Source organism: Eriocheir sinensis, chromosome 12, assembly GCF_024679095.1.
Source record: "Eriocheir sinensis breed Jianghai 21 chromosome 12, ASM2467909v1, whole genome shotgun sequence".
Lineage (NCBI taxonomy): Eukaryota > Metazoa > Arthropoda > Malacostraca > Decapoda > Varunidae > Eriocheir > Eriocheir sinensis.
Window position 1 is genome coordinate 22,802,127 of NC_066520.1, and position 22,670 is coordinate 22,824,796.

General features: G+C 43.6%; 1 protein-coding gene across 1 annotated transcript in view; it reads right to left on the reverse strand.

Annotated features, from left to right (window-relative positions):
• Positions 1–2,208: 2,208 nt before the first annotated feature.
• LOC126997274 (uncharacterized) overlaps positions 2,209–22,670 on the reverse strand; it is a 37,486-nt gene continuing 17,024 nt past the window's right edge. The window contains exons 3-8 of the mRNA XM_050858268.1: positions 12,711–12,880; positions 9,685–9,807; positions 7,901–8,009; positions 7,521–7,675; positions 4,226–4,355; positions 2,209–2,828 (exon numbers count right to left, since the gene is read on the reverse strand). Coding sequence (XP_050714225.1) covers positions 2,728–2,828; positions 4,226–4,355; positions 7,521–7,675; positions 7,901–8,009; positions 9,685–9,807; positions 12,711–12,880 — 788 coding nt within the window. The 3' untranslated portion in view covers positions 2,209–2,727. The remainder of the gene's footprint in view (positions 2,829–4,225; positions 4,356–7,520; positions 7,676–7,900; positions 8,010–9,684; positions 9,808–12,710; positions 12,881–22,670) is intronic.

A 22,670-nucleotide genomic window follows, 5' to 3' on the forward strand; every position in this document is an offset into this window, starting at 1 on the left:
ACTCTATCGGTTTCATTGTCTAGTGTTTTTCACCATGATCCCGGCTTTCAGAACTCACGTGGACAGAGTATAATGCACTATATACTCGGAAACAGTAAAGACATATATTGATTCCACTCTCCCTTCGGTGCCCCCAAACTCGTCTCGTGAATGACATCAGTGCATAGTTCCTACCATTTGCATCTTTAAGTGTTCTCCTTTCTTCACAACGTCCTCTTTCACCGAGTGTATTATCATATTTAAAAACACGGTCACACACACACTCCGCGTTTCCGAGATTAAAATTCTGCAAACTTGTGCCGCCGAAATAAAAGTGGAATGTTATGCGATTCTTTAGTGACCAAATGAAGCAGTGCAGCGCGCGAGTCCCTGGAGGAGGAGGCCGCGGCACCTCATCTTTAAGGGAAGCCTCCTGCTGGTGCTGGCGCTGACCCTGTCCCCTTCATGCTCCTGCTGCGGCTGATGATGATTCCACCGCCCTCGCTTTTATGCTCCCACTGTTCCTCCTTCCACTAAGTCTGTCTGTCCCCTTCACTCTCCTGCATCTGTTACTGGTCCCACTTCCCTCAGATTTTTTATCATTGTTTCTCTCCTTTTTTTGCTGCCGCTGTTTTCTAATTTTGCCTCCCGCTTAAGCTGTTCGTGTTGTCTCCTTCACGCCTCCGTTCGTGCTGTTGAATCTGCTATATTTTTACTCCTTAAGATACTCCTAACCTTGATAACCTCTCCATTCCTACTCGTGCTACTGCTAACATCCGCTCCTGCTTCAGTTCTTACTTTCCTCAAGCCTCTATTGGTTCTGCTGGTTCTGTTGTACTGCTGATCCTGGCGCTGCTAACTTTGCTTACCTCTTACTTTTGCTACTGCCCCTACCACCCTCCCTCTCGCTGCTGCTGCTGTGTCTGGGCTTGTCTTCCTAACCTAAGGCTTCCATAACCAATACTTTTGTTGATAACTTGACTCGCGGAACTTTCACGGGGACGGAGCGCTTGTTCGTGATACTGATGCTGTACGTGCTGTCTGTGGATCCTCACTGTGATGCATTTGGCTTGTGAGACGAACTGAATCCTCCCTTGTACTGCATGAGAAGATGGAGGACTACACACCGAGCCGAAATATGGGTAAAAACTAAACGTAATAAGTGCGTGATGGTCCGCCTAGTCCTCCTGTATAATATCAGTGTTTTATTCTGGTTTTAGTATTATATTTTGTGTTTGGGAAAGGTTATAGAGGGCAGACTGAATGGCAGAGAAAACGAGAAACCTTTAACGGCAAACGAATCGATGGTGGAATTCGGGCGGCGCGGAGAAGGGTCGTCTGTCTGTATAGCAAATCGAGGGCGTATTGGCGGAACGAACGAACAGCGGAGATTACTGAGGAAAAAGCGGGAAAGGCTGTGGCGCGGCTCTGGCTGCTATTGTTAAAGCTGGTAAGTGATGGGAAAGGTTACACTGGACACGTGGCAGCAATCAATATACCATGAGTGGGGTTACAGTGCACATTTGAGGGCATAAATGTCTCTCTTGTTACAGTTTTAAGCATAATATAGTATAAAAGCTCCTTGTAATATAAAACACAAAAATAAGTACCAAGGCTATATCGTCAAGAAAAAAAAATATGATGAGAGAAATACAACTGCAAGAAAGGCTACTGATATAACTCTCTTGCAAATATAATAGAAAAAATATGAAAAAAAACAATTTCCACCGACTCTTCCAGGATATTCACACGCTACTTGAGCTAACGAAGTAATGGAATGGTTATACTAATATTACCCCTTGTCAGTGTCTACGATGGTTAGTTCTACACATGTACTGCTACACAAATACTTTGGAAGGGTTAGGCTGGTTTACGTTGGGTTAGTTCTGCACGTGTAGCGGTCAGTAATTACTTTGACGAGGTCACGCAGCGATCACCGAGCAGCGGTGGCCGGGCCGCGGCCACACTCACCTGCCTCGCCTCGCCGCCACACACGGAGGCGTCGGGTCTTCAGCGGCGCGGCACACGCAGGCGGGGCGGGACACAGGCTACCTTCACCTGATGGCTCTGGGGCTGGATGAGGACAATAAAAAACACATTTAATAAAACATTATATCTTAGAAACGTATATCTTTAAACATTATATTTTTTGGAAAATCTTTGACACTTCCAGTTATGTTTGTGACCTTACAAAAGCAAGGTTTTATATATATATATATATATATATATATATATATATATATATATATATATATATATATATATATATATATATATATCCAAAGTTGAGTCTTTTTTCCTGACGGTAACGCATTGTCACAAGACACTCCAGTCACTCACTTCTCTGCCTTCACCGAGGAGTCAGTAGACACTCTTCTCTTCACACTTATTTGTCAACAGCACTGCAATATTTTCTTTGCAGTCGTGGGTTATGTAGTGTCTGTGTCACCTGGACAGAGGAGGACGGTGAGTCAGCGCTTTGCACACTCTTGCTTCACGACCCATTGCACGTGTCGGGGCTTCCTCCACACTGCATGGCTTCGGCGCCGCTCACAAGGGCCGGTGGAGTGTTTGCCGCGCCGCGCCGTGGCGTGTCGGCGGCCCACCACTCCCTCAACACACAACACTGGCCGCTTGTTAAAGAGCAGCGTTTAAACAGTTATTTTACATTTAACAGCTGCGGGCGAGCCTCACTGACACTTAACCAATAACATTTAGTCAACGGAGCCTCCAGGAACAGCTAGTAGTTCACAAGTTGAGTAATACGAGTGTTCCCGACGCCAAGGCCACTGTGTAGGCGCTGTGCAAGGGAGGAGCGGCGGCGCGCTGCATGGCGGCGGGGGCTTCACCTGCGGGGAGGGAGGCACACCTGAGAGGGGCGGCATCAGCGTGGCTAAATAGGGGAGGGAGAGCGAGGCGTGGGAGGTGGGAGTTATGGACTAATCTCCGTTCAGGCACATTAACCCGCAGTGTGTGATAAGTAAACAGGGAAGGCAACACTAAACATCTCTCACCTTCCAGCCCACTCTCCTCCCCTAAAAAAATGCTTACCGTAAGTTTGCTCAGGTTTATGCAAATTAATTAGGATATAAAAACGAAAAATCTGGCGCGCGCGTGAGAGAAAAAAAATAAAGTGTGTGTGTGTGTGTGTGTGTGTGTGTGTGTGTGTGTGTGTGTGTGTGTGTGTGTGTGTGTGTGTGTGTGTGTTTGTGTGCTGGCGTGCATGTTTCATTCTGTAAAAGACGAGTGTGCAGTATGAAAAAAGATAGCTACATAAAAAAAAAAAAAAAGCTTCATTGTGAGCTTTAGTTCCTATCTGAGTTGAATTACCGGAAAAAACAATACATAAACGCTTTCCCTTTCATGTCATTTTTATACCCTAGTTTGCTTGTCATTCTGATAAAGAAAAAAACTATAAAAAGCTATGAAAACAATGTATTTTTCCCTCCCATCCCTTCACCTCACCACCTGATACACTTAACACTGCGAGGGCGCCATTAACAGCACACATTCCGGAAAACACCACATATACTAAAAGCTATGAAAATAATGTACGTTATTTCTCCTATCCTTGATACACTTAACTCTGCGAGGGCGCCATTAACAGCATATAACATTCCGGAAAACACCACTTATAATGAAAGCTATGAAAATAATGTACGTTGTTTCTCCTATCCTTGATACACTTAACATTGAGTGAACGGCGCCAGTAACTACACGAATCCCCGGGCACATATTCCCAGTCTCTTTAAAGGTATGTGGTCCCCGAGTGAAGACTGCAGCTTGGATACTAACTTTTTGGGGTTCTGGAAAACACTCTCATTGTGATTCCCCTATAAAATTACCCTAATTGACTTCAACGAAACCTTACCAAGTCTAACATAACCAAACCAAATCTTTCCTAACCAAACCTTACCAAACCTAATCTAACCTAACCTAACGTAACCAAATCTAGCCTTATCTTACCAAACCAAACCTTACCAAACCTAACCCTACCTAACCTAACCTTACCTAACCTAACCTAACCAAACCTTACCAAACCTAATCTAACCTAACCTAACCTAACCAAACTTAACCTTACCAACCCCAACCTTACCTAACCTAACCTTACCTTACCTAACATGACCTGCCCCGTTCAAGAGAGAGTGCCACATATTAAAGATAGGAAATACTCGGGCGAGGAGGAGCGGCGGTAATTGCACAAGTCCCCGTGAAAAGCATTGGGTCAGGGGAAGGCGCCTCTTACCTGTAATGACGTGCAGGGTGACGGAGGAGGGCTTGGCGTTGGCCGGGACGCACGTGTAGTTCCCTGAGGCCACGTGAGTCACGCTGGCCAGACGCAGCTCGCTCTCCCCGCCCCGGCTCACCACGCTCACCTGGCGGGCACATGCAAGTCAATTAGTCGGGCGGCTCACACGGAAATGGCTTGGGATGGCAGCTTCTAGTGTGTGTGTCCCATCCGTCCTGTCCACCTCCGTCTGTCTGTGTGTGTCTGTGCCTGTGTATGTCTGTCTTTCTGTCCTCTGTCTCTGTATCTGTGTCTTTGTCCTTGTCTGTGTATCTGTGTTTCTATCTGTCTCTGCCTGTCTCTGTATCTGTCTTTCTCTCTCTCTCTCTCTCTCTCTCTCTCTCTCTCTCTCTCTCTCTCTCTCTCTCTCTCTCTCTCTCTCTCTCTCTCTCTCTCTCTCTCTCTCTCTCTCTCTCTCTCTCAGTACTACACTCACAAATCTAAACATATTTTCCGCCTTTTGGGTCGAAGAAATTCATGACAAGATTTCGTCGGCGTAAGAGGATTCATTTACCATAAAAGGCTCTGGCACCCGCGGCTCTCTCCTCCAATTTTTATATTCGCCAAGACATCAGTGGAGGAGGAGTTTACTGGTGGCTGTCTGATTGCATTTACGTTGGGCTTAATGGCGATCCACTTAGTAATGGCCTGTTGAGTCTTTGAAGTAATCTCTCTCTCTCTCTCTCTCTCTCTCTCTCTCTCTCTCTCTCTCTCTCTCTCTCTCTCTCTCTCTCTCTCTCTCTCTCTCTCTCTCTCTCTCTCTCTCTCTCTCTCTCTCTCTCTCTCTCTCTCTCTCTCTCTCTCTATCTATCTATCTATCTTTCATCAGTTAAATCCAAGGTTATTAAAGTCCAAAGTAATCTATTCAGTATCGCGATAAATAGCATTGTCGAGTTGACCCACATTTGCTTCCTCAGCATATTATACACGGCAGCCAAGACTCCCGTCCAGTACGCAAGGGTGCATAGCAAATCGCAGGAAGGGAACGGTGGGTCGTGAGCAGGGAGTGTCGTCTGGTATGCAAGAATTCGTTACCTCCTGTGTGCCGTCTGGGAAAGGGAATAAGCTGGTTGCCCGTGTTAATGTGTTTCCGGGTCTCAGCTCTCCTTGTCTGGTGCTAATGTCTCTTGTTTGTAATCCCTCCGTCCCAGCGAGTGCAAAGACTGACAACTCTTATTATTATGATTATCTAAAGAGACATGGTGGCCTTTGGTGAGCGCGTAGGAGATATTTTCCTATTTAGTTCGGGTAGATCAGCAGAATAAAGCCGAGAACATGAGTTGCCTTTCTTATGTAGCAGGGTCGAGGGATGGAGGAGCGGGAACATGAGGTAGCGTAGCTGAAACCAAGGCTGAAACCATCTAGGAACGGGCAGGTCGTTCTATGCTACCACTGCCGGAAAATTGCTCCCTAGAAGGTCAGCCTCCTCCCAACACAGATGGGACGCAGTGAAAGGAGAACAATCTGGTGGAGGTTGGTCCTTAAGTAAAGTTTTAGCCTCTTGAAAATATTCTGAGACGTGGCAATATGAGAAGAAAACAAGTATTCAAAAGACAGAAAACGTTACAGTAGAACTACTTGCTAAAACTATAGATGTTGTTGTCCTCTACGATTTTTTGGGTACTTTAAACTGTCGCCTGCAGTAACTCTATCTCTTCTCCCCTCCAAAAATCATATCACACCAGGTTATGAGGTTACGTTGTTGCCGGAATCGAGGCGGTCCCGTGACGAAGGTTATAATGGCTCAAATTAAATGTTTCCATGCTGATTTAATTGTTTTCAGGACAGTTGATAATGGAAATGCTTTAACATTATTGTTGTTGAAGTGATATTGTGCGTTTGATTATTCTGAACGATCATTCCGGTGTTTAGGGGCGGGATTAAAGGCCGTGCACGCTTAAGTGGAGTGGAATAATAACGAAAATTATTGTCATTACGCGGCATTGACGATAAAAAAGATAATGTGACAAACGGTTCCGGCTTATTGTTCCCGATGTGTCAAAATGCGGGGGGGGTTAAATATTAAGCGACAATCATATCATTGAATCTAATGAGGGCCAGTAAGCTACGACCCCTTTACTTCTCACTGAATACATATCGTTAACATAGCCAAGCACTGACACACCCTGACGCCAAACCATCGTCGAGCGCTTTATCGTGAGGGAAGTTTTGGTTCAGTAAATAGAACACTGAGGACAAAAAAGTGGAGCATTTATCCGACTGCTAAACATTATATCTCAAACATTTCTTTTACAGCGGCGAAAACAGCTAAAGGGAAAAAAACGAAGACAAAAAACCGAAAAAAGTCCGCTTAGCGTTTCTATCGAACACGATTACATAGATTAGTGGCTTAAGAGTAAAACACGGAGAAGAAAAAACAGCCACTCCATTCTCACATATACCATCAAAACAAACGCGAACAAAACCAGACTAAACTGCATCAAGAGTTCCAACATTAAGAGACAAAGAAACAAAAGGCGAGCGAGCGATGAGACTCTCGCTGTGGCCAAGAACGAAAAAACCTCAAACCCGCAGCGCTCAACCGCCTCACAATTGGGTTTGGTCCGGCGCCGCTCCTTACTCACTCACTCGGCGGATAAATGACCTCACCAACCCCCGCAATAGTTCAGCAAGTCAACCGCGCCCTCACGTCACTCAGCGGCCGGCGGAAAAGCGAGTAAAAGTGGTGGTTGTGTTTCTCTTGTGTTTCTCCGTCATGCCCAGAAGCGTAAGTCTTGAGAGGAAAATGATAAAGAGTAGAGAAAAACGAATACTTATGAAGAAAGAATGTTGTGTTTCGTTGTCCAGAAGTGTAACTCAAAGAAAATGACGAGAAGTAAAGAAAAACAATAGTGATGAGCAAAGGTTGTTGTGTTTCCCTGTCTTGCAGCGTAGCTCTTAAGTAAAACGCTAAGAAAGACAATAAAACACGACTATTATTAGGAAGAGAAGGATTAATAACCTCGACGACAACTTATTGCTCTGAGAAATGCAAGATTCTAAACATTATCGAAAAGCAGTTAACAGTAATGGATCTTCCTTCTAATATCTTCAATGAAAATGTTAAAAAGCAGAAAATAAAACAAGATTAGAAGGAAAAAAGAGATTACTAACCTCAATGAACCGTACTCTCTAAGTCTAAGCAATTCCAAAAGGTGTTAATGGTATTAGATCGTCCTCCTAATACTTTGAAATTCCCCCCTTCCTTCCTCCCATTCTCCACACACACACAAGCACACTGACATCCTATTACCTGTCTGTCGGCGTCGTAGTTGATCATCTGGTCGCCGTGGTACCAGAAGACGTAGGTCGGCGGTTCAGTGTAGTTCCTCAGGCGGCAGAGGAGAGTCACGTCGCTCCCCTCCTGCGCGTAGAGGTCCGGCCTGCCTGTGATTTCCGATACGGCCTCTGCGTCGGAAGGAAGAGGAGCTGAAGGTTAGGCTCTCTACCGAACACCGCGACACCTGTTTGCCATCTAACTAACTAACTAATGGTGTTCTTTCATTACTGGTTGAGATGAAATACATGGAAACATTCACAATATATCCACATCCAAACCTATGTATGCTGTTCTTTCTTCAGTGATCGATTTTAAGGGGAGAGGGATGAAACAAAAACACATCGGGCACTCACGTATGACCCTGAGGTTCGCCAGGATGCCCATGGGAGGGTGAGCGGACAGCTGGCACTCGTACACGCCGGAATCCCTGACCTGGGCGTACTTAATGTAGAGCGTCCATTCCTGTTTGTGTGTGAGAGTGAGTTAGTGTGAGAAGGAGATAGCGAGTTTGTGTGTGCGTGTGAGAGAGCGTTTGTGTGTGCGTGTGAAAGTGTTTGAGTGTGCGTGAGAGAGTTTAGTGTGTGTGTGAGAGTGAGTTTGTGTGTGCGTGTGAGAGAGCGTTTGTGTGTGCGTGTGAAAGTGTTTGAGTGTGCGTGAGAGAGTTTAGTGTGTGTGTGAGAGTGAGTTTGTGTGTGCGTGTGAGTTTGTGTGCGTGTGAGATAGAGTTTGTGTGTGCGTGTGAGAGATTGTGTGAGTGTGAGAAAGAGTTTGAGTGTGCGTGTGAGAGAAGAGTTTGTGTGCGTGTGAGAGAAAATTTGTGTGTGCATATGCGAGAGTTTGAGTGTGCATGTGAGTTTGTGTGCGTGTGTGAAAATGTAGGGAAAGGGAGAGAGAACACCACTATTTAAAATCCTGCATAAATCGTTCTTATTTCGTTTGTTTTTGCAAGTCGATTTACAATTATTGAGTTTTCTGCACCCACGTCCAGTAATGATGCAGCAAATGTATACATACACATACCTGGCAATAATGCAAAATATTGAAATATCTCTCCATTATGTTTTGGGGCAGAATGGAAAATATGCAGAGTAATTTCATTGCTATCGCATAATCAAAGGTAAATAAATTGAAATGAATGAACAAAAATATGCCATGTAAATTATAAGGCAAAGTTAATTCATTACAAATACGGAAAAATGCATAAAGCAATTACTGACATACAAAAAAAGAGGAAAAAAAGAGAAAATATAGCGAGCAACAATCCTTTCAGTGTTTGGTACAGATGAACTTTGGTATTCACTTCAAATTAATAAGCTGTCGTTCAGTAAGGAAAAAAGGTGTTTCAACGCTATGAGCTTCTATATTCTTTTCAAATGGATAAAATGCTGACATCAATAGAGAAAAACATTGCTCTTTCATCTTAAGTAAAAACAATTGTTATTAAAGTTATGTTACATGTTCAAACACGTCTTCAGTCTCTTTAACCGATAACTAAAATCTGTTGGGTAATATCAATACTCTAGTCTTCATCAAATAATATCAATCTTTTAAGGAATTCGTATGTTTCTTCATATGTCATGTCGCTATATCTCTAAGCCAGTCTTCTTACTTGATATACCAGCTTATCTCTACCTTAATTTACCTTCCTTTACCATACCATACTTTACCTTGCCCTTACTTTACCTTTTTCCATTCTTTCTACCCACGCCTGTCTGTTTAAATTCGTAGCTACCTGATTTTCACCTCAGTATTTATTTTGCTCAACATATATTTAACGCTAGAGTACCATCATGTTCTATCCAAGAGGACCTGATATTCACCTTATTCATCTTCCCACCATCTCTCAAATTCGTAGCTAAAGTACCGTCCTGTTTAAGCCAAAAGCATCTGATATTCACTTTGTATCCATCTTGCTCAACATAAACTTAACCTACAGTACCATCATGTTCAATCCAAGAGCACCTGATATTCACCTTAGGATTAATCTTCCCCACCATCTCAAATTCGTAGCTAAAGTACCGCCTTGTTTAAGCCAAAAGCATCTGATATTCACCTCTGTATTCATCCCTCCAACATATTTTAAGTCATACCTACACTACCATCACGTTCAAGCTAAGAGCACGTGGCCAGACCTCACCTTGCCCTTCCCTGGCGGTATCTTGAAGGGCGGTGAGTGGGACACGTGGAAGCGGTCGTCGTTGCTGTACGTGTGGCTGCCCAGCGTGATGAGGTGGTGGTCCCGCCGTCGCACCCACGAGACCTGCGCCGGAGAGAGGGATAAATGTACACGCTGGACCTTAAAGGCGACTTATTGCAGTGACGGATGAAGCTCAAGGGTAAAAAAACTCGAAAAAGAAAACAAAAAGTCAACAAAAGGTAAAAAAACGCAAGAAAATGGCGAAAAATGGACAGAAAAAGACAGAAAAGGCAAAAGAAAAGGGATTATATACGCTGAAACTCCAAGGCGACTTTTTAATTGCAATGAAGGAAGCATCTCAAGGGGGAAAACAAACAAACAAACAAAAAAGAAAATGTAGAATTGAATGTCCCAAAAAAGAGAGAGCCTTACAGAATAGCGACTGAATCAACGTAAAATTATGTATATTGCAACTTCACTCGCACTTAAGTTTCCTTGTATTAAAGAAATGATCCAATACTTGCGCTTATCACTAAATCACACGGACGTTGCAGTGACATTAGATAGTACCGACGACTCAGCGTGATCGTATATATACTAAAACTTCATTCACACTGAAATTTCCTCGCACAAAAGAAATGATTAACTTTTTGCGCTAATCAGTTAACAATACGCAACGAAACGTAATCTTCGCTAACGTACACGAGCAGATTGCCTTCCATGCGTCAGTCGTAATATAGGCAAATGTATTCAACTTATTCGCTCTCTCGCCGCCCCTCGCTTCTCGTTTCTCTTGTATGCACTCACGGACTATGAATATGTGTTCCCCGACGCCACCGTTAGGATAAAAGGTTGAGCCACTCGACTGTTCTGTATGTTTTCATCGGAGTCCTTATTCGCCGACTCTCACTTGTTTTCCACCCCTCACGGAAGACGATATCGAACCTTTGGCATTGAGTGTTGGACATCGAGACCCGGAACATTCAATTAGTACGGTAAGTTAATGAGAAAAGAAGCGAAACATGAAAGGGAGGAGTGCTGGGGGTGTAGTGAACTGTGAGGCGGGCCAATTACTGTTTGTGCGAGCCTGATTGGATTCCCTCTGATGCTTTGTGATAGACTGGGTGCCCTTGAGAGAGCGTCTGGAGGGAGGGACGAGGGGGAACGCGCCAAGCAATGCGGAAAAATTGTGGCCCGGGAAGAGGAAGGTATGTGTTTGTATGTGTGTGTGTATGAGCGTGCGTGTGTGTGAAAGGAAGACATCGGCACTTTCAGGTCTTTCAAACTCAGGTAAACCGATTGGGGGAACCACTTCAAGGTGATTTGCCTCGAGTGATACCGGTGGCGGGGAAGTTGAGTTGAAACATTCCGTGCGCGCTAAGAGACTTAATTATGGTACACGTAGCAAAATCAACATTCTAAAAATACGTCCCGCGAGGCTTTGGTGGCGTCTCCATTGGTTGCGATCTTAAAGAGTTCACGTGTTTTGAGTGCTTTAATGGCGAAGCGAGTCGACAAGGGAGGCAGGAAAGTCGGGGAAACACACCTCTTTGACTCTCTGCCTACGAGAAATAAATACACTCTTTGAAGCGTACCACTGGTCATAAATGTCTGTCGGAAATGAAACGTGATGTAACTTTTCCCAAGGTTAAGAATATATGATAATGGTAATGATTCGAAGCATTTCATCAAGCATAAGTCTGGTGGGAATGAGGCCGTGATGTGACTTTTCCCGAGGTTCAGAATATGTAATAACAGTAATAATAATAATGACAGACGTACAGAATGTTGGAGAAGCCATTTATTCTGCAGTTGACTAAGAATTGCCGAAGAGAATGATGATGATGATGATGACTAAGCGAGGAAACAGAGAGGACAAAGAGAGATACCCGGCTTTGATAATTATAATCCAGGCGGCTGATGCCGAAAGGGAGAAACAAACAGAATAATGAGAGAGCGAGACAGCGCAAGAAAGGATGACCCCAAGCAAATAACCCGGATGGCTGACAGCGAGACGGAGCGACAGAGACGGCAAGGAGAGATAACCCATACCCATAAACCGGAATGGGATGGCGGAGGGGCAAGGCCGACATGGCAGAGACAATCCACGCCAGTAAACGGGGTTGTCCGAGACAAGAGTGACCGTGGCGGGAGGGAGGGAAGGCGGCGAGGGCGGGGAGTCATCTGTATGGTAATGACCGTCACTCAGCAATAACAACAGGCGGCAGCGATGATCGGCCCGGCCAGGAGCCCCGACGGACCAGCCTCCCATTTAGTCTTGAGATTTGCCTCGTAACAACCTGCGGCTCCACCGACTCAGCACCGCCACTCGGGCACCGCATCGCCTGCTTCTCCGCCGCCCCACGCAGCAGCGAGGCAACTGGCAAGGCGTATAGTCACTGGAGGCTTTAACGAAGCATTTCACGTACAAGGAAAATACCTTGATTAGCTCCAGTAACTCCTGTCCGGGTAGGAAGGAGCCTCGTTACCTTCACTTCCTGCCTCTTTAAGTTCTCCGCTACGAAATCGAAATTACAGCAATTCCCGATAGATTATTCGTCCGGGACAAATTTGCTGCCTCAATTTAGGCAAACGGCGGCAGGCGGCATTTAGTGCGTCGTCACGCCGTCGGGCGGCCCTCTTGACGCCGGTATTTATAGCCGTGCGCTCCCCGCCCCCCGCCCTGATGCGACTCAATGTCATTCAATAAAGGATGGAGATAAACCAGAAAACTATCGACGAAACAACTCAATAAAGTATTCACGGCACCGCAGCAAATGCTATACAAGGCCCGTGCTACCAAAACATGATAACACAACGCTGATGAGAACCTCCAAGGCTTTCATGCTGTTACGGGGGACGTGTTGATAACTTTGATCCTGAGAACAGACAGCCTCTCATCGTGGAGCAGAGGAATTGAAATTTGCCGTCAGAGGTTCGCAAGGAGACAATATTTTTGGGTAATGATGAAGACTCACGCCGAGGTGGAAGGACAGTTAAGGTGACACATGAAAAAGTTGCCTCACCGTCTCATGCTCGGCCACGTCGTTGATCTGGCAGCGCAGGGCGGCGGTGGTGCCCACTTGGACGGTGGTGATGGTGTTGTTGGCGGTGAGGAAGCGGGCGTTGGTCAGCCGCCGCGGGGCCTCCTCCTCGTACGGGCCCACCAGGATGCGAGGGTCAGGCGTCCACAGACCTGCAACGAGGGATAAATCAGTGTTAGTAGGACTGATATGTCACTTTAACCTTTGACCGTTATAATCGAAACTTACAGATATGGTTAAAATGTAGTCTTGTGCCCTGATTGATATGGCTCTTGCTATTATTCTCTATATCAATGACTATGTGATGGGGAAGTGCCGAGACGCGTGAAATATGACAAAGCAACATTCTTCCTCAATTTTTAATCATTCCTTGGCACTCACTGACTTCACCTTATGTTTAACCTGGTAGCTGCAGGGATCATGTTTCTTAAAGGCCCCTCTCAGCGAGAAAATGAGAAAAAATCATCACTCACGCAAACCATTTCATAATACATATCAACGCATTTGGGATCAGTTTATGCATCATCTATTTTTGGGGTTTATATCATGGCAAAAATGTGGCCCGTCGCTGGTACACGGTAAGGCTACAAATTTGACCCGTCGCTACTACCGGGTTAAGCGGGTATATTGACGTCAAACTTACATCTCAGCAGACATACCATCATTCTTCTTCTTCTTCTTAGTTTAACCACAGCCACTTTTATCGTATACCTTCTCTTTTCCTCATTATCCGTCTCCATAGTGCTCTTCTTCCTCCTCCTCCCACTCCTTATCATGATTCTTATTCTATTTTTATTTTCAACCACAACTGCTTTTATCCTATACCTCCTTTTTTTCCGTTTCCGTCTCCAAAATTATACTCTTCCTCCGCCTCCCACTCCCTATCAACTACCACGCCACTGGAATCCGAGTTAATTTAAGGGAAAAAACGGAAAACTTCATAATTACTGGATGCCAAGCTTAAGAGAACCCGAGTAATTAATTAGAGGAAAGTTAAGGAAATAATTACACACTAGAATAACTTTAGCGTGGTCTTATTTCCGATTTTTCTTTGACGGTACGGTTGGTTACTGCTTTGAACCCTGTGACGCTAAAATTTCTACCCTCAGTTTTCTGTACTTGGCGGAACAGATCAATAAATAATGAAGGAAAGTAAAGTTCAAAGGATATGCACTAATTAATCTCTATTGCATTATCTCCAACATATTTTCAGCCTTAGTACTCTTTGACGCACCCGGAATATCAAACGTAATACATGAGTTCAGTGATATCCTCTTGAAGAGCAGAATTCAGGGAAGGTTGTCTGTACCCAAAGCATAGATTGGGTAACGTCAGCCTTATCAACAAAGGAAAAGCCCTTTTACACCTTTCTCTTCCTTCCTTTCAATACATTCATCTTCGATATTTCTTTCTTTCTCTCTTGTCTATTTTGTTAGGAAGCAGCATCCATAGCAAACACTCTATATTAATTTGGTTTCTATTGCTTTTCTATCCTAAAGCCAGCCCATTGTAAAGAGGAGAAGCTTGATAATGTGTATATGAACAAGTATATATAGCAAACAGTCTATATTAATTTGGTTTCTATTGCTTTTCTATCCTAAAGCCAACCAATTGTAAAGAGGAGAAGCTTGATAATGTGTATATGAACAAGTATATATAGCAAACAGTCTATATTAATTTGGTTTCTATTGCTTTTCTATCCTAAAGCCAGCCAATTGTAAAGAGGAGAAGCTTGATAATGTGTATATGAACAAGTATACATAGCAAACAGTCTATATATCTCTTGCTTATTTTGCTTCCTATCCCATCGTCAGTCAGCTCAGAAAAGGGAGAAGTATATAATGTGTTTATGAAGCAGCCTCTAAAGCAAACAGTCTATATATATTTGTCCTCCATTGCTTCCCTATCCTTACGCCACCCAGATCAGAAAAGGGAGAGGTATATAATGTGTGTATGAAGCAGCCTCCATAGCAAACAGTCTATGTATATCCGGCCTTTGTCACGCCCCCTCCTCGAGAGTGTAGGTCATCCAGCTGAGGCAGAAGGACAGGATGTTACGCCCATTAGTTTTTCTGGGGCCCTTCACCTCCTCCTCCTCCTCCTCCTCCTCCTCCTCCTTCTCCTCCTCCTCCTCCTCCCCCTCCTCCTTCTCCTTCTCCTTTTTCCCTTCTCTCTCTGAAAACTCGCCTCGAACTCTTACCTAGTTTCCCCTTTTTTCACTTCTTGATGAAATATTAAGATGAAATACATTCACATCATATTTCCGGCCTTAAATGTTTATGTCACAATTAAATTAAATTACTCCCTTGCTCTTATTTTCATTTCACAGTCAGTGCAGGTTTTTCGCAGAAGGAATTAAAAGGTCGCTTTTTATCTCGAGACTAATCGACATCGGACGCTTACGGAGAGACGTCGCAGTGCGCGGAATTTCAAATAAAACTTACTAATGAAATACAAGACCCAGCAAGTTGCGCATACATGAAACATCAAACACAATATTCAGGCTCAATTATTTTGTGTCCGAGGCGAACGACATTTTTTGTTCAGCCTTTTACTTAGTAGTTACTTAACAGGCAGCTATATATACCTATATAAACAATAGCGACTGTTAAAACACGAAAAAAGCATTCAAATGCGTCATTATCATCAGGTGGAAGCGTTATTCCTGCCTCCCCCGCTATAGTTACTCCCACCATGAAAGGGAGAACCAGAAACCATGCTGATGAAGCCTCGGCTCTGAGGGAACATCATGCTGACGTGCTTCATGCATTTAATAGATAAAGAATATTGTTACAAAACTCTCTCGCCGCTTGTCGCGCTTCACAGAAAAATCAGAAACGTTGATTTTTGGCTTCTATTTTTTTAAAGATCCCTGAAATAACTGAAACATTTGAGCTTTTAGATTGTAGAAAAAAATGAAACAGGAAATGTTATAGCAATTTATATATTGTAAAGGTTTCTGAAAAGTTATAAAAGTAATGGGCACGTGCACGCCCACACACACGCGCACACACACACACACACACACACACACACACACACACACACACACACACACACACACACACACACACACAGTTTTGCTGTGAAATAAAAACAAATGTGTTGCTAAGCTTAAAAGTATTTTAAACCAGAAAACATTTTTTTTTTCATAAAATACGGAATAAAAATAATGTATGCAATTTCATGTGTTGACCGAGTAATCCGTTGTGGCCAAAATATTTCACATGTGAAGCAAAACTAGATTTTATTTCAAACGCAGAGCCGCTGCTGGTGTCGGTTTACATATATATTTCTTTGTTGCGTGAAAGTCATGCCACTCATGTTATCTTACGAAAGTCTCCGATGCGAGGCGGAAACTGGCGATGTAGGGAACCCATGAGCTCTGCCAGACCAAAGTGAAGCAGGAATAAAAGAGCCACACGCTACAGGAGCGGGACGAGGCGTCTACACGCTAACAATCACCCCTCAAAGACGGGAACAGAATTGAGGGCTCAACAAACACTAACTCCCGGCGCCCATTCTCTTCGGTTATGGATGGCAGGTCCTCCGCAGCCGACCCGACCACTGCATATGCAAATCAACTTTGACGTATGTCGGGCATTAAGGCGAGAGTTGCATGCGGGCGACGTCGATGGAGTTGTCAGAGTCTCGAGCAGCAACGCAGCTCTTGTTTGGGGGCTTTGTGGAGGATGAGAGGGATTTCGAAAAGTTACGTTGCCAAATTAATAACTCAGACTGAAGCGAAAACGGAACACTAAACTATTATATCCAAGCCGTAGTTTTTAAAGGATAGAAACGGTTCATGTAGGTATTTTCACAGCAAAGGAAGCAGCTTAAGGGAAGAAACAAAACAAAACAAAACAAAAAAAGCCCGCTCTGCGCTGTTCCAGTAAAGAAAACAACGAATGGCTATGAGGGAGGGTCAATTTGTGATGAAGAGGCGCAATGATATCGTAAGAATTAAAATAAAGTGATAATCCATTCACTAACCTATACTATGCCATTCAAATACACTTTCCCATGAACTTGAGACTAAGAATAGGTTACGAAAATGAGTGAACGTTAAGAAAATGTTCCCTTTTTGATATACCCATTATTTTAAGAAGCCGTAATGACACTGGATCCTATACCTTAACTCTGTGCTCATAGTTATCACAGTCGGAGTTTTGCAATTAAGTAAAAGGCGATATGAGCGACTAGAGCGTGGAGCCATGGTGTCAGAATACTTTAAAAGGTAAATCGTACGTCAATTAATGAGATTAGTCCGGGCCAAGATAAAAGGAAAGGCAGAGGAGAAAAAGAGTCACATTTCGCTTTTTTTTTTTTTTAACTCCCCTTCTGCAGCGCTACTGTTCCCCTCCTCTAAAACATTGACACTTCAGCGAGTTCTTTTTTTTACTTTCACTTTTTTTCCCTTATTTTTTTTCCTTATTCTCAAATGCTAATGTAGAGAAATTTAACTGTCTTGCCCTGTTCAGTGATTTTTTTCTTTTGTTTTTTTTCCTCTATTTTTTTCCTATTCTCAAATGCTAATGTAGAAATATTTTACTGTCTTCTCGTCCTCTTTATTTTCGTTCATATACTTTCTGTCATCCATAATTATCGTGAAGTTGCATTTAAATTATACCTTCCTCTTATTTTCTAACTAACTAACTAACTAACTGACTAAACGCCTAACTATCTATCTATATAACTAACTAACTATCTTTCCCTTACCTTTTAAATATATAACTTCCCGTTCAGCTATTCATTTCTCGTATTCAACTCCTCTACAATAAGCTCATACATCATACCCAACAACTCCTAATTTTGTCTCATCCACGAACGCGAACACAGAATCCTCCTCCCCCTTCCAATCTAATCATTTACATATTTTAGTGATCGGCAGGGAGAGGAAAATAATACTCGTTCACAGCATGCAGATTCAACTCACTCCCTCCTTCACCCTCATTCGCATGCCTCATATTTCTACATCCACGGCGAATGTGGCTCAGAATTAAATATGTGATCGATGGAAAGGCTTCAACTGAGCTTTATTCGTGGGGTATTACGGTGATATCTGAGCCCCAGTGTCCTTATGTGTTAGTGGCTGATGAACGCGTTAAAGGAGAACGTCATGTGTGTCAGTGTGATTACTGGAACAGATTATATGTTGTCAGCCCGATAAAATAAACGTTACTTCTATTATCTTTATTCTTGTTCTTGTTCTCGTTATTACTGTTCTTTTTTTTCTTCTTGTCCTTTTTGTTCTTTATTTCCTCTTTTTCTTCTTTTTCTTGTTCAAACGATGTGATATAGGAGGCCATGAGCTGTTCTTGTTCTTGTTCTTCTTGCTCTTGTTCTTCTAGTTCTTACTCTTCTTCTTACTCTTATTTTTATTGTTATTGTCAAAAGGATGTTATTGTGGTACCACGAGCCGTTGCTTCTGTTTCTATTGGCCGGAAAATGTTGAAGCGTGGAGGTTCGTCACAAAACAGGCCTTTATTATTCATGTGGGCGGTGACCTGCCGGGGGCGTGCAAGATATATAAGGGAGACAGTCTCCTCCGCCGATCCCTCAAGACACAAGCTGGCTCTTCAGGTGATTAAATAACTCAATTAGAATGAGGAAAAGCTTCAAGAGATGATGGTTGCTTGCGGAAGTCAATTTTGGTTCCCTTAAAAAACTGGATATTGCGAATGTTCCGTTTTCATTGTATTGCATCTCTAGGTAATGAATTAGATAAAATAAAATGCAGAGATAGTCATATTTGATGAGGTATGATTAGATTTGTCGAGGTAAGGATATACGTGACTGGAATAGACTATGTTAGGTTGGATTTAGTTCAGGTTGGGTTAATTTAGTTCGTGATTGGTCTCGTTCATTGATTATTTGATTAGAAGAGATTAGAAGAGATTAGAAGAAATTAAAAGTGATTAGAAGAGAGTGGAAGAGATTAAAATAGATCAAACGAGATTAGAAGATTTGACTGGTCCCGCTCATCGATTATTTGACTAGAAAAGATTAGAAGAGATTACAAGAGATGAGAAAATTTGATTAGGAGACAATGTAAAGTTGAATTTCTGTTTGTCTAGGTTTGATTATCGATTCCTCACATTCACTGATTACTAACTTACAATACTGACAAGCCGTGTTGATAATCCCTTCCTTCAACAGGTACTCAAAATGCCAGACCGTCATCATAAAGTCTGGGTCTTGGCGTGAATGAAGAAAACGTTCGAAGCATGATGACCGCATAAGCTTATCTATTTACGAGGGCGTGGAGTGTTATTAGCAGTTGTTAGCCCCGACGATAAGGATCCGCGAAGAGATAAGAGGCGAGGGTGGCGAGTGAAAATTAGGTGAGGGTGGTGGTGTTAAAACGCTTGAGATATGACGGCGCAACATCCTAACTCATCCTTACTTTTCTTTTCTACTCTTTTTACTTCCTACCTGGCAATCACCTCCGCAGACACTCCTCAACTTTTCCACCCTTGAATAACCAGCATAAAAGATTTGAAAGAACTTAAATCAACTTGAGTCACAAATCGGTCAATCATATGTAGGATCTAACAATACACGCACACACTGATACTCTGCAATAAATAAAGAAAATTAAGACCTGTGGGGGCAAAAAATACAAGAGTAACGTCAAAGATCAAGGAAAAAGAAGACCTGATGAAAGGCTCGGAAAGATTATTACACAGAAACACTTAGGGAACGCCATAAAAGTAAAGCCTCTTCAGTGTTTTTGCCTCCTCGTAGCGGCCAGCGTTTCTACACATGCATACGAGGTAAAAAATAGTACCTGCTTATGGCTCTTTAAACCCCAGGAAACTGCTCTTTTTTAACTGTCTTCTACCTCTCTCTCTCTCTCTCTCTCTCCTTTCCTTTACATTCATGATTCTTCTCTCCTTCCATCCTTCTTTCTTGTTTCCTATTATGTCTCCCTCTTTTGTCTTTATCTCTTCTCTCTTCTTGCTCCAGTTTCCGTTTCTGTTTCTCTTTTATGTTCAGGTTTCTCTCTTTCCTCTCTCTTCATTCCCCTCTATCTCCTCCTCTTCGTTTAGTCTCCTACTGTCTTCTCCTTCCATTTCCTTCCTCCTTTCTATTTCTATCTCTCCAGTTTACAGCTCTTTCTTCTATCTTTCTTTCCATTTACCTTTCCCTTTTCCGTCTCCTATTATTATCTCTTCAATCGGCTTCTCCCTCCACCCCCCCCTTCTTTTTTCCCTCCCGCGTGAACTCTGTCGGAATATTTAAAGGTTGTTCTCGCCGCTGGGTCCGGGTCACGGCGCGCCAGTCAGTGCCTCCGATGGTGCTAGTTCAGGGCGCTTCGTGGGTCGAGATTGGAAAATTACTTCTTACTGAGGGGCTGCGAAAAGAGAGAGAGGGAACGAGAACGAGAGCGAGAGAGAGAGTTCCTTAGGTTGCTTATTATGGTACGATAGTTTAAGAAGACTTTCCGAATCAGCATCGCAACTGGAAACCTCGAGATCAGAGCTGCCACGACGTGTAACTTTATATAACTGAGTATTTTTATGTATCAAATTTACCCTCGGCAAGGAGAATGGTACAGAACAGAGCCATAGTTTAGAATATACATGTAGAGAGACAACAGGAAGGAAGGAAAGAAGAGAAGTAATGATATAAGGGAAGGGGGAGAGGGGTAAAAGGGAGGTAGAAGAAAATAGCGAATGTGAGAAAGTTTAGAGAAAGAAGGAAAACAAGAAAAGAAACAGGAAAATCACGAGAACAAGAACAGTAACAAGAACAAAAAGAACAAGAAGTGGTACGGGAGACTCACTTCTAATTCACATTCTCAACAAAACGGGAAACAATTGACTTTAAAATCTTTTCCCTAACAAAAAAAATAAATAAATAAACAGCCAAACCAAGAACAAGAACCAGAACAAAAACAAAAAAAAAAAACAAGATCAACAAAAAAGTGCCACGGGAGGCTCACTACTAATTCAAATTCTCAACAAAACGCCAAACAATTGATTTTTAAAGCTTTCCCCAACGGCGCGCTGCTGCTGCTGGTGCTGGGCGGGCGGGCCTCGGGTAGCAGCGGAGGAGGCGGCCCCGACGAGGAATGGTCCGCCGTGTTTACTGAGGAATAATTGAAGCCTCTCTTAGTCCGGTCCGGCAGGCGCTCCTCTTTATTTAGACGGTGATGAGGCGTAACGGCGAGGCGGAGGAGCGAGAGCGAATGAGGTGGATTGAAGTGGCTGGTGGAAAGGTGGGACGGATAGTATTCTGCTTCTTAGACTATTGTGGCACGTGGATAGTACGTAGACAGGCTAGGTACGGATGGGCACGCTTGGGAGAGGCTTATATCCAGACTGAAATGGTGGCACGGATAACAAAGTAAAGAAAACAGCATAACCAAATACCTACCACCTTTCCATGGCCACGACCAAGACACACCATGACCACAAAGACGACCTATTTGGCTCTACCTTCTTCCTTCCCCCGTTTAAATAGGTCTGTGTCCTTATCTAAAAACGAATAAAAGGGAAAAATAAAACAGTATAATCATATAACAAGCTTTCCATGCACACGAACAGGACACCTCACGACCACAAAGACGACCTATCTGGCTCTACCTTCTCCCTTCTCCCATTTAAATAGGTCTGTGTCCTTATCTAAAAACGAATAAAAGAGAAGAAAGAAAACAGTATAATCAAGTAACAAGCTTTCCATGCACACGAACAGGACACTCGCGGCCACATACACGACCTAACCGGCACCATGGACCCTTCCCCTTCGGCCTCACATCACCCTGACAAGCCACACGCCCCGACTCGCCCCGCCTCGTCCCCTTCCCTTCTTCTCCCTTAACGCCCCTCGTGTCGCCATGAACACCAGGAGCAGCCAGACAGGAGCTCGCCATTGCTGTCTTTTTAACACTGCAGCCACACACGGTACGCGTTACAAAGTTGACCCATTCCGCGCACACTAATGTCCCCGGACGCCCCACGCACACAGAGACTCAGACACAAACAGTAATCCAGAGTTACTAAGTTCCTCGTACTCTGGGGACGTCCGCATCACTTGGTTCTTCCACACTCAGTACACACGGTAACAATGGCTGGGTCTTTTTTTCGTTCTTTGTCCTTTGCTTGCTTCACACACACACACACACACACACACACATATACACACACGCATACATACAGGCGAAGAGAGGGACAGGGTTGGCATGAGCATAAGACTGACTGGCGAATCGTTGTTGGTGTTGGTTTCTACGTGTCTGGTGCACGTTACTGTGTACTTCCTCTGTGTACTTGGAATTTTAGGTTGAAGTGAGCGGGTCTTAGGGTTGGGTGCTGTGTGTTACGTACTAGCGATGTTGGTCTCATTCTTCGGTACCATTCGCCAAAGATATCGCAGTTGTGTTAGTTATGAATGGCTGTGGATGATGTGGTGTTAGTAGTAGTGGTGGTGTAGGTGTGGTCATGATGGTGATGTTGGTAATAATAGTAGTGGTAGAAGTAGTGGTGATGGCTGGTGGTAATGGAGGTTGGTGGGTATGGTGGTGATGATGGTGGTGGTGTTTGCAGTGGTGTTGGTGGTGGTGGTGAGGCATTTAGCTGTGGAGAAAACAGAAAGTGGTCGTAAAAGAGAGAGAAGGAGGCGGGCCGCTTTCTTTTATATATTACGAGGTGGGTGAATGTGACATTTTCGCGTCCGCTCACTCGCTCGCTCGCTTGCTCACCCACTAAATAAAAAGAGGAGGTGATGAAACAAGGCGAGGGAAAAAAATAGCATTGTGGCAACACGGACAATATATCACGTGTGTCTGACAGGGAACAGCGTGTGAAATTGATCTGCGTTGCTGTTATTATTTTTTTTGTGAGATTAATTTGGGAGGAGAGGAGAGGAGTGATGTGCAGCAAAGTTTAAGAAATATGCTCCATCTTTTTTAATCTCCTCTCTCTTTCTCTCTTTCTGATG